General features: G+C 34.6%; 1 protein-coding gene across 1 annotated transcript in view; it reads right to left on the minus strand.

The window, feature by feature from the left end:
* LOC123542370 (pleckstrin homology domain-containing family H member 1-like) overlaps positions 1 to 12,357 on the minus strand; it is a 140,231-nt gene that overhangs the window by 11,843 nt on the left and 116,031 nt on the right. Inside the window, exons 27-31 of the mRNA XM_053539950.1 lie at positions 11,297 to 11,438; positions 10,315 to 10,430; positions 9,213 to 9,342; positions 8,610 to 8,690; positions 7,631 to 7,783 (exon numbers count right to left, since the gene is read on the minus strand). Coding sequence (XP_053395925.1) covers positions 7,631 to 7,783; positions 8,610 to 8,690; positions 9,213 to 9,342; positions 10,315 to 10,430; positions 11,297 to 11,438 — 622 coding nt within the window. The remainder of the gene's footprint in view (positions 1 to 7,630; positions 7,784 to 8,609; positions 8,691 to 9,212; positions 9,343 to 10,314; positions 10,431 to 11,296; positions 11,439 to 12,357) is intronic.

A 12,357-nucleotide genomic window follows, 5' to 3' on the forward strand; every position in this document is an offset into this window, starting at 1 on the left:
CATTTCCGTACACAACACTGTGCATGTGGTCAAAATTCAAAAGCTGTAGCTTGAGAAATGTGAAAGTAGGTCACTAGATCAATTTCAAGGACAAAGTTCTTTGTACACAAAACTATGCATGTGCATCAAGTTTGAAGGCTGTAGTTTGAGAAATTTGAAAGTAGATCACTAGGTCAATCTTAAGGTCACAGTTTATTTTGGTACAAAAAACTACGCAAGTGGTCCAAATTTGAAGGCTGTAGCTTGAGAAATGTGAAAGTAGGTCACTAGGTCAATGTCAAAGTTTGTTTCGGTACACAATCCTATGCATGTGGTCTAAATTTGAAGCCTGTAGCTACAGAAATGTGAAAGTAGGTCACTAGGTCAATCTTAAGATCAAAGTTCATTTAGGTACACAAAACTAAGCAAGTGGTCCAAATTTGAAGGCTGTAGCTCGAGAAATGTGAAAGTAGGTCACTAGGTCAAAATCAAGGTCAAATTTTATTTCGGAACACAGAACTATGCATGTGGTCCAAATTTGAAGCCTGTACCTTCAAAAATGTGAAAGTAGGTCACTAGGTCAATGTAAAGGTCAAAGTCTGTTCGGTACACAAAACTATGCAAGTGGTCCAAATTTGAAGGCTGTAGCTCGAGAAATGTGAAAGTAGGTCACTAGGTCAAAATCAATGTCAAATTTTTTTCGGAACATAGAACTATGCATGTGGTCCAAATTTGAAGCCTGTACCTTCAAACATGTGAAAGTAGGTCACTAGGTCAATGTAAAGGTCAAAGTTTGTTTCGGTACACAAAACTAAGCATGTGGTCCAAATTTGAAGGCTGTAGCTTGAGAAATGTGAAAGTAGGTCACTAGGTCAAAATCAAGGTCAAATTTCATTTCGGAACACAAAACTATGCACGTGGTCCAAATTTGAAGCCTGTACCTTCAAAAATGTGAAAGTAGGTCACTAGGTCAAAGTCAAGGTCAAAGTTTTTTCAGTGCTCAAAACTATGCACGTGGTCCAAATTTGAAGGCTGTAGCTACAGAAATGTGAAAGTAGGTCACTAGGTCAATACCAAGGTCAACTCATGTCAAGGTTCATCTTGCCACTCAAAACCATACATGTGGTCCAAATTTGAATATTGTAGGTTACTGACAAGAAGATTTTAAAAGCTTTTCCCTATATAAGTCTATATGAACCATGTGACCCCCAGGGCGGGGCCATATTTGACCCTGGGGGATAATTTGACCAAACTTGGTAGAGAACCACTAGATGATGCTACATAACAAATATCAAAGCCCTAGGTTTTGTGGTTTGGGCAAGAAGATATTCAAAGTTTTTCCCTATACAAGTCTATGTAAACCATGTGACCCCCGGGGCGGGGCCATATTTGACCCTAGGGGGATAATTTGAAAAGTCTTAGTAGAAGACCACTAGATGATGTCACATACAAAATATCAAAGCCCTAGGCCCTATGGTTTTGAACAAGAGGTTTTTCAAAGTTTTTCCCTATATAAGTCTATATAAACCATGTGACCCCCGGGGCGGGGCCATATTAGACCCCGGGGAAATAATTTGAATCATCTTGGTAGAGGACCACTAGATGATGCTTCATACCAAATATCAAAGCCCTAGGCTCTGTGGTTTTGGACAAGAAGATTTTCAAAGTTTTTCCCTATATAAATCTATGTAAATTATAGAAATAAACAAAGGGCCATAACTTACTTAAAAATTGCTGAACCAGTCTGATTTTCAGGGGGACACAACTAGAGTACCAATACATCATTCTGACAAAGTTTGGTCAAAATGCCCCTGGTTGTTTCTGAGGAGATGCGATAACGAGAAATTGTTAACAGAAGGACGGACGGACGGACGGACGGAAGGAAGTCGGACCACGGATGCAGAGTGATTAGAATAGCCCACCATCTGATGATGGTGGGCTAAAAAGGAGCAGAGTTAAGGAATAAGTTGCATCCAAGAGGTTACTGCAAAATATGAGCATGGTTGGAAGGGTAATCACCTATTCCAATATGAACCTGAAAAATACTGTACTTTGTGCATTGTTTATTTTAACTTGGTTGAACCCGCCATGGTGAAATGTTGCTTTTTTAATCTTTGAAGAAAATTTTATCCTAAAATCTTTGATGTTTCTCTTTAAAAAGGTTTCACTTGTATAATTTATGTATGAATTGTACAAAAACTGACGGAAATACTTGATATATTATGTGTAAACAATGTCTTGCAAAAGTTGATTTATCAGAAGTTAGAGAATATACACATACAAAACAACAACATACAGACTTCACAGATTTTCCTCCATTCTGCAAACCAGAAATGAATCAAAACTTAAACAAAATGTTTTTACAACTTTTTTTTGTCAGTAAGCAAAACAAAAAAATATGAAAATGGGAAGACCTAGGGATCTGTTTCTTGCGCATGACACTCCATCTCATGATGGTGAACAATTGTACATGTACTAAGTTAAATCAAATTCCTCCATGCATGAAAAAGAAATGCTCCGGACAGTCATTCTTGAATCTGACCTTTGACCTCTAAGTGTGACCTTGACCTTATACCTAGGGACCTGGTTCTTATGCATGACACTCTGTCTCATGATGTTTAACATTTGTGCCAAGTTACATCAAAATCCCTCCATGCATGAAAAAGATATGCTCTGGAAAAAATCTGTGGACGCAGCACTACAGGGGTAGTCTCCTAATAATGTGCCAATGATAATTCACACATCATTTTTGCTATTGAAAAGGTTTTAACATACATTCATGTCTTACACTGAGTCATTTGTTTATCGGATATCATAATTCATGACCTCCCCTTTAAGACAGTAAACACTGATAGAAATCCATACTTTTATTATGACTGGGTGTAAAGACATGAACCTGAACAACACTAACAGCTGCCACTTTCCAATGCGGGTTAATAAAAAAATTCCAATAAAAGTCCAAACAATGACAAAAACTACATTAACATATGGAATGTAAAATTACAAGAGGACCTGAAGATCATAAATGGTTCAACTGTCTGTAAGAAACCTTTAGAAGTTGGCCCCGAAGACAGTTACACCCACCAAAGTAAAAACAATCAGAACTAGAGATGCTTTTGAGAAAAGCGCATGTCTCCCACAACTGCCCCTATCAAAAATGTCTAGTTTCTCTGGATGGTGTTGACCAGTGGATCCAATTAGATGGTCTGGATGAGTGGATCCAATCAGTAACTCAAGGGCCATAATTGAAAGTGCCTGGGCGGATTTGGCTAGTTATCGAACTTGGCCGAGGTCTTATGGTCAAACACATTTTGTCCAAGTTTGGTGAAGATCGGATGAGAAATGTTCGACTTAGAGTGCAGACAAGCTTTGTGACAGACAGACAGACAGACAGACAGACAGACAGACAGACCGGAGTAAATCAATATGTCTCCCACACCACTGTGTGGTGGGAGACATAATTGCAGCACAGTGGAATATACTGTAAGGGGAACTATTAGAAATATGGCTGTTTGAATAAAACAGCCAACATACCAAGAAAATTTCTGATTTTTTTTTTCATTTATTTATTAAATATTTTCCCCAACATTAGCAATATTTCTACAAAAAAATACTCCAATCTATGAAAAATACTTAAAACAGAGTCATACTCCTAAATAAAAGAAAGAAAAAACAAAAAGAATTCAGTTATCAGAATTCTGCTTGCCAGAGGATGTTTTACTGTAAGGAGAGACAACTCAGTAAGTGTGAAATTTGTTCAGGGATACCATTTTGTCTTGTTCTACAGAAGAATGTATATGAAGCAAATTTCTGTGTTACAACTGACAATCCTTCTTCAAAACCATTTGCTTCCCTATAAGGCTCAGGTGAGCTAATGAACTGTATATGATATGTCAGATGTTTGTTAGTGAGTAGTACAAAAATGTCATTTTTATGAAGGACGAAGACCTTTTTGAACTCTCACACTGAGGATTATTGTATCTGTATGTAATCAAAGACGATCATAATTTCATATCAGCCTAGCAAACATGTGTTCAATAGAGACTGGTCTTGTAGTACAAACTATAGGCTGGCAATTTATACTGTAAAATCATTAAATTTCGTGGGCATGAAATTTCGTGGTTTTGGTCTAAACGGCAATTTCATGGGGATATGAATTCGTGGATTTCAACTTTTGAACATAAAATGAATGGGAATTTTACTTGTTTGTTAGGATTAAATTTTGTGGATTGACTCAACTACGAAAATTAGTACCCCAGGAATATTAATGATTTCACAGTACATGAAATCATTCTATAAGTGTATCCTTTAACACTACCTGATCATGCTTAACCCATTCACCTATTTTCAAACATGATTTTTTCCCCCCAAAAATACTATATTTTATTATTGATATTTTGCATCAAGTTTTAACTCCAACTCTAATGCAGTAGACAGTTTTTCTACATATTTTAATGACAGCATGAGTGATTATATAAATAAATAATTCCTAAAATTTGATCAATCACATGCTTTTCATTTTTCATTTACAACTGAATATATTTGTTCTGTATTTGTTGCATTTAACGTCACACTAACACAGTCACAGGTCATACTGCAATTTTTGTGTGTATGTCTACAATTTTCATATCTACATTTGAGCCGTGCCATGGGAAAACCAACATAGTGGCTTTGCGACCAGCATGGATCCAGACCAGCCTACGCATCCGTGCAATCTGGTCAGGATCCATGCTGTTCACTAACAGTTTCTCTAATTGCAATAGGTTTTGAAAGCGAACAGCATGGATCCTGACCAGACTGCGTGGATGCGCAGGCTGGTCTGGATCCATGCTGGTCGCAAACCCACTATGTTGGTTTTCTCATGGCGCGGCTCATTTGTATTTCAATAAGATTCTGAAGTGTCAAAATTCAGAATGCTGCAAGATATTGACATAATATATTGTACTGTACTTTCAAGTTTTTACCTATAGCGAGTGACTCAAATAAATTCATATAACAATTTTTAGCAGAAATTTATTATTGTAGAATGGATACCGTATAACTCCGTATTAACCCCCCCCCCCCCCTTTTTGGGGAAAATAAAAAAATCTTACCTTCAAAAATTGGTCCTAGATCCAACACAATAATATCCAGATAATAACAATTCCATAACAATACAAACTAGAACTGTCACAGGAGTGACTCATACCCCCACCATACGGTCTTGTCACAGAAGAATGGCAACCATAAGGAATCTTAAAAATACTTTGGAGTACTTCATCCTGGGCTTCCACATATAAGTAATACTAGTATAATACTAGTATAGTAATACTAGTAAATATATTAAATCTCTAATATTAGAGATACACTAAAAGTGAATACAAAAAAGTGTCTTACCGACCCATGTTATCATGGAAAAATGTTTTCACTTTTTACATAGGACTTATATTAAATAAGTTAGGAAAATACCTAAAATATTGAAAATCTAAAAATAGGATTTCTAAAAATAGACTAATTCCTGGAATTTAAGGGGAAGAAACTCAGTACAAAGGTTAAAAAAAGGTTACTTTCCTTTGGCTCTAAGCCAATCAGAATGAGATATAGTGAAAATACATCAAAATTAACCTTAAATTCTAGGTAAAAGGGGACACAATTCAAGAAAAATAGTGTCAGAGTTATGCACCTTGTGTGACATGATGTGGGTGATGAGGTGGAACATCTAATTTAAGTCTGAATCAAATCCATTCAGTAGTAATTGAGATATAGTGAAAATACATCAAAATTAACCTTAAATTCTAAGTAAAAAGGGGCATAATTCATGAAAAATTGGTGTCAGAGTTATGCACCTTGTGTCACATGATGTGAGTGATGAGGTGGAACATCTATTTTAAGTTTGAATCAAATCCATTTTGTAATAATTGAGATATAGTGAAAATACATCAAAATCAACCTTAAATTTAAAGTAAAAGGGGACATAATTCATAAAAAAATTATGTCAGAGTTAAGCACCTTATGTCACATCATCTGGGTGATGAGGTGGAACAACTATTTTAAGTATGAATCAAATCCATCTAGTAATAATTGAGATATAGTGAAAATACAACAACATTAACCTTAAATTCTAAGTAAAAGGGGACATAATTCATGAAAACTTGGTGTCAGACTTATGCACCTTGTGTCACATGATGTGGGCACATGATGTGGGTGATGAGGTGGAACATCTATTTTAAGTTTGAATCAAATCCATTCAGTAGTAACTGAGATAAAGTGAAAATACATCAAAATCAACCTTAAATTCTAAGTAAAAAGGGGCATAATTCATAAAAACAATGGTGTCAGAGTTATGCACCTTATGTCACATGATGTGGGTGATGAGGTGGAACATCTATTTTAAGTTTGAATCAAATCCATTTAGTAATAACTGAGATATAGTGAAAATACAACAAAATTAACCTTAAATTCTAAGTAAAAGGGGACATAATTCATGAAAACTTGGTGTCAAGAGTTATGCACCTTGTGTCACATGATGTGGGTGATAAGGTGGAACATGTATTTTAAGTTTGAATCAAATCCATTTGGTTATAACTGAGATAATAGATTTCGGGACGCGACGGGACGGGACGCGACAGGACGCAACAAAACTGACTCCTATATACCCCCCTCAAACATGTTTGGTGGGGGTATAATGAATTTAAAAAAAAAAACACACTTTATTAATACAAACTTTTAAACACGTCAACAGGCATGGCACAAATAAATCTACTGTGTGTATTAAAGTACTGAATATGCCACGCTATAGTATTGATCGAATTTAACTCGGATGATGTCACTCAGCGTGCGACTTTACACAGATTCCCAGTACGATTACATATCGGGTTATGTCAGTGCATGAATTGGGATGAATAAGGGGGCGTTTATACGAGTTACTGACATTGTTCGGATCAAACTTTTCGTAAAATGCATCGCCCCCGGGGGCGTTTAAACGGGGTTATACGGTAATTTTCATGATGATTCTATTTTCGCAAATATTTGTGAATTACTCCGTTCGGAAAAAAAAAAAAATTCATTATTTTGAATTACGTCACTCGCAAAAAAAAAAAAATATTTGCGAACTATGTCACTCGCAAATTTTAAGAATATTTGTGAATTATGTCACTCACAAATTAAAAGTATATGTGAATTACTCAAATCAGATTAATATTTAAGTATTTGTGAATCATGTCACTCGCAAATTAGATACATTTGTGAATTACATCACTTGCAAATAAAAATTTTTTGTGAAATACGTCACACACGAATAAAAAATATTTGTGAATTACTCCACTCCAAAATAAAAAAAAGATTTGTGAATTACTCCACTCACGAAATAAAAAAGATTTGTGAATTACGTCACTCACAAATCAAAAATATTTGTTCATATTAATCTGCATCAAGTCTCAAAACACAAACATTCATATTTGGCAAATTCTTAACACCAATAATAATAGCTGCAAACCATGAAATCACTTAAAAAATCCCTTTATAGGTATTTACTGCATAATTACACAAATAATGAAGCTGCAACGTTGCTATTTCCTCTGCAGTATCAGCCACTGCAGAAGAAATTCATTTTAAATCTTGTAACATGTGTCTCTACTGAAAATGTATAATAGAACCAGAAGAGAACACAAACCTTATGTTTTGGTAAAATAAAGAGGAGTTTTTGTGTCCTATGTTCATAATGATGTGGTGCAGACTCTATCAACTTGTTGACAACCACCATCAGGTCCTCATTCCAGCCACCAAATGTCACAACCGATCTGTAGTCATAAATGCCGATTGGTTGCTGGAAAAAATCAGAACAGAACATTAATTTTGTGATTCTCGGTTAATGTATGGAATAAATCAATGTTTTATTTGTTTGTTTGGGTTTGAATAATGTTGACACAAAATCAGATTGCCTTTCATAGTCTCTGGACATAAAAGGAATAGTCCAGAGCAGAATTACAGACTGACAGCAATGATGGCAAGTGATTCAAAGTAGTTATGTAAACTATTCAACCTCTCAGAGCAAGATGGATTCATACATGTATTTTGAATCACACTGTACATAATGCACACTGCCTATTTTTTTCCCAAATATGTGTTTTAAGTGTGAAATGTGTGACTGCAATGGGCTAGTATACCTTCCCACAGGATATAATGGTTTCATAGTATACCCACAGTAAACTGGAGTATATAGACACAGTTTGCTCTCCTTCATTTTAAATTTCAAAAGCTACCAAATTAAAATACTTTTAACTTATGTCATGTTTTCAAAATTTCAGTTTGAAGACTAGTTCGTTTATTCTATGCTTTTCTCTGTTAAAACACTCTTAGCTAGAATGATGTCATGTTAACATGCAGTGACGTCAAAAGTTTTGTTGCGACCAAGAAAGAGCGCTTCTATATTTTATCTACTGTTTTAGATTAAGGACATATTACAATCAAAATAATTTATACACTATTTATACACACCAGTGGTAATACGTCATACAAATAATTTCACTCAGGCTGCGCCCTTGTGCAATTATTATGCCCGACATATAACCGCCCATCGTGCATAAATAGTGTAAAGCACTCTTTTGCTATAAATTATTTCTTAAATAAATGACACTGAATTAAGCACTTACCATGGTTGAATACTCTAGTACAGCCACTCCCTCCTCCTGGATAGCCAACCATATTTCATCTGGAGATGTTGATTCTCGTTCCTGAATTACAAAATAATCATTATAAAGATAAATATAACCTTTTAAGGATATGACAAGTCAAATATTGTACAAAAAATTAAAACTTTTTTTTTATTACAGGAGAAGTATTTTTCTGGCTCATTAAGTTAGCTCACCAAGTCTGCAAGTTTGCAAGTTTATTAACAAATTGCCATATAGCATTAGAATACGCATCGAAAGATCTGAGAAAGTGTAATCTTTCCATGACGATTTGGCAGAAGACAGTATATCCAACAGCTTTCATTCTTCACCTCTCTGGTTCATGTGTGGAAGTTGTAAATTACTTGTAGGGAACAAATCAGTACAGGTAAAAAATCCAAGAACACTGGTCAAAGTGTTGAAAGACAGCACTAAACCAAAGCTGAACAATATAAACATTTTTATTCAAAATCAGCAATTTTCAGTGTGAAAGCCATGCATTATTTGACAAGTTATAAATGATGGCTTTTACACATAAATCATTTGTTATAAAAGAAAGAAAAAACAAGAAAAAAAACAACCAACCCTTGTTAGGAAAAGTTTTGCACCACAAAACTGCCATTTATGGGCTACAGCCAGGTACACTCGTACACAATCTTGGTGAGTGCGACCTCGGAGTGACGTCCAACGCTCTATCAACTTCTCCTGAAGACCTCTAACAGATAAGAAGAACATTATCATACTTCTTTTAAATTAAAGTTCAAGGTCAAGGTCAAACTGGGCATAAAAAATCTTGCCATTGGTCAATTTAAAAATTTTGTGCATAATCTGCTGACCAGACTGCACCATTGTTGAGACTGATCTCCAAACTCTGTTTTAAAACCTTCTAACTTGACTGAAAATCAAAGCAACATGGAAGTGTTGGAGAATGGTGACAGGCACATGCACACCTTAATAATGATGCTGATATGAACAAAACATTATGACTGAAATAAAGCTGAAATGGTTAAGACAATAGGGCAGTCAGAGATGGGAAAATGGCATACCATATGATGAGACAAAAATATCGTAACATACCCTGAAATCCTGAAAATAAGCTGCGGCTTATTTTAAATTTTCGTAAGGATTTGGTGGCTTATTATCGAGATCAGCTTATTTTTGAGTCCGGTGAACTTTTGAGTACATATATTCAGTAACGGTTTAAAAATTGGCGTATTTTCTAGTACCGAAATACTGAAGTATGGATGTCATATATTTTACTTTTTAGTAAAAACATCGACGTTCGTAAATACTTATATTTCTGACATACCAGTTTTCTTATTTTCAAAACTGGCTTATTTTCGGGATTTCAGGGTGTTAAATGACACATACAAAGTGTCAAAACAAACCATAAGCTTAAAATATTACTACATTACTTAAAAGAGTAGATTCCTACATAACTTGAAAAATATGTTACTATGTTACTGTTTTGGTTATTAAAGACATTTACATATCTCTGTATGAGGATATTCTAACGAGTTCACATTTCAAATACTTTTTACAAAATGGCTAGACTTACAGTTAAACAGTGAAGTACAGTTAAACCTGATTCAATGCAAGTAAAAAAATAATAATTCAAGAAGTGTTTATCAGCTTTAAATAATTTCTGTCAATATCATTTCTGTCAATGAAAACAACAAAACCCAACCTGGTTCCTTCACTAGAGGCAGCCTCCCTGTACTTCCTGGGATAGAACCTCTCCAGGATCTGGCTTACTTGCTGGTTCAGGCTTGAGTCACCTGATTTCAGGTCACCATACTCTATCTGTTAAATCATTTAAATAGCTTTATATATTTGGACATTTAATACATAATTTAACTACAACAAACACACAGATTTTAGTCTGCATAAAAAATACACAGTTTTTCCATGATATCTTTACTTGTTAAGTTCAACTTCTTTAAAATTATTACATATATAGTCCACCTTCTGCAAAATCTTCAGTGGATTTTTACATTTAAAATTCACATTTCATGGAATTTTTTCATTTAAAGTTCAACTCCCATTAAATCTTTGCATGTACCTATGGTGAATCTTTACATGAAAAGCTGACTTTTCAATGAAATCTCTGCATGCATATATGGTGAAATATTTTCATGTTAAGTTCAACTTCCATGAAATGTTTACATGTAAAGTTACCCTTTCATGAAATTTTTATGTAAAGGTAATCTTCCACCAAATTTTTATGTAAAGTTCACCTTCTATGAAATCTTTAGATATACATACAGTGTATTTTTACATGTAAAGTTCACTTTTTATGAAATCCAAACATTACTTACAGTGGAATCTTTACATTTTAATAGCACCTTTCATAAAATATTCTCACTGTGAAATCTTTACATGTAAAGTTCATTTTCCATGAAATCTTTTCATGTAAAGTTCATCTTCTAATAATTCTTTACCTGCAAAGATCATCTGAAATAATTACATGTAAAGTTCAACTGTGATGAAAAGTATACATTTTAAGTTCAACTTTGATGCAATTTTTTACATAAAGGTCACCTTCCATGAAATTTTTCATTCACCATCTAATTGATCTTTTGGGAAAGTTAAATTGTAACCTGCTTGTATTGAGAGGAAAATTTCCATTTAATATTGAACTGATCTGCTTAGAAGGTAAGAACTATCACCTGTGCCATGAGGGAGGCCAGCTCCAAGGCAAGATCTCTGTTGAGAGGAAATCTTCCATTCACTATCTCATCATTGATCTGGTAGGTAAGTAAAAGTTTCTCTCGATCTGTCTCAAAATGTCTAGTACTCTTGTAATACAATCTAAAAAAGAGATAACATACTGTACACCTAAAAAACCAAAAATTTACTTTGACAAGCTGAAAGACTACTGTAAACCTAGAAATGTTCGCAGATACTATATTTCGCGTTTTGCAAAACGTAGACAATTTGGCGGATACAAATATTCGCGGAATCATATCCATCGCGAATCCCGCGAAAATGAAGTCGCAAGTGCATATATTTAGTATACCAAGGTAAGTATCACGGCATTATTGCATTTATAGTATTATCGAAAACATACAGTTTTATTGTACCCCTTAATTATAAATCCACGCCAAGCCCTAACGGCAAATCATGTATGCAGGAAACGTTTCGTGAACAGTTGACTACTTTTTATCCCCTGTTCACCCACTGACCGATATTGAAAAGGCTATTACATCATACAGAAGTAACCTGTCAATCAACTGAGTTAATGTTGATTTGTGCACTCATTTTATATCACTTTGGTACTAGAATTTGAGATATTAAAGTGGATTATTTTTATGACTCCTGTAATATTTAATACTTTAACACTGATAAGAAAACGTAAACTGCATTAATCTATATTATTCAAAGGAATTGGAAGGATTTATGTCAGTGTCCAGGCATGTGTAAGTACAGGACCATTTTGTAGCGATCTATTTCAGCTGAAGCTAGAATCTTTCGCGTTTTTGTTAGATCAGAGTTTTTCGCGGTTATTTAATTTCACGGTTATATACCACCCGCGAAAGGCGCTAATTTAAAAAGCGCGAAAACATTTCTAGGTTTAAAGTAACTGGAAATCCCTATAAAATTTACCTTCATACAGGCTAACATAATGTTTTTTTTTCCGCCAATATAAACTGAAAACAAAAATGAATGAGAGAAAGAAGCGTAAGATGCTTAAAGGGAAAGGACCATTGGACCATCTTGAAAAGTTTTT

Source organism: Mercenaria mercenaria, chromosome 1 (assembly GCF_021730395.1).
Source record: "Mercenaria mercenaria strain notata chromosome 1, MADL_Memer_1, whole genome shotgun sequence".
Lineage (NCBI taxonomy): Eukaryota > Metazoa > Mollusca > Bivalvia > Venerida > Veneridae > Mercenaria > Mercenaria mercenaria.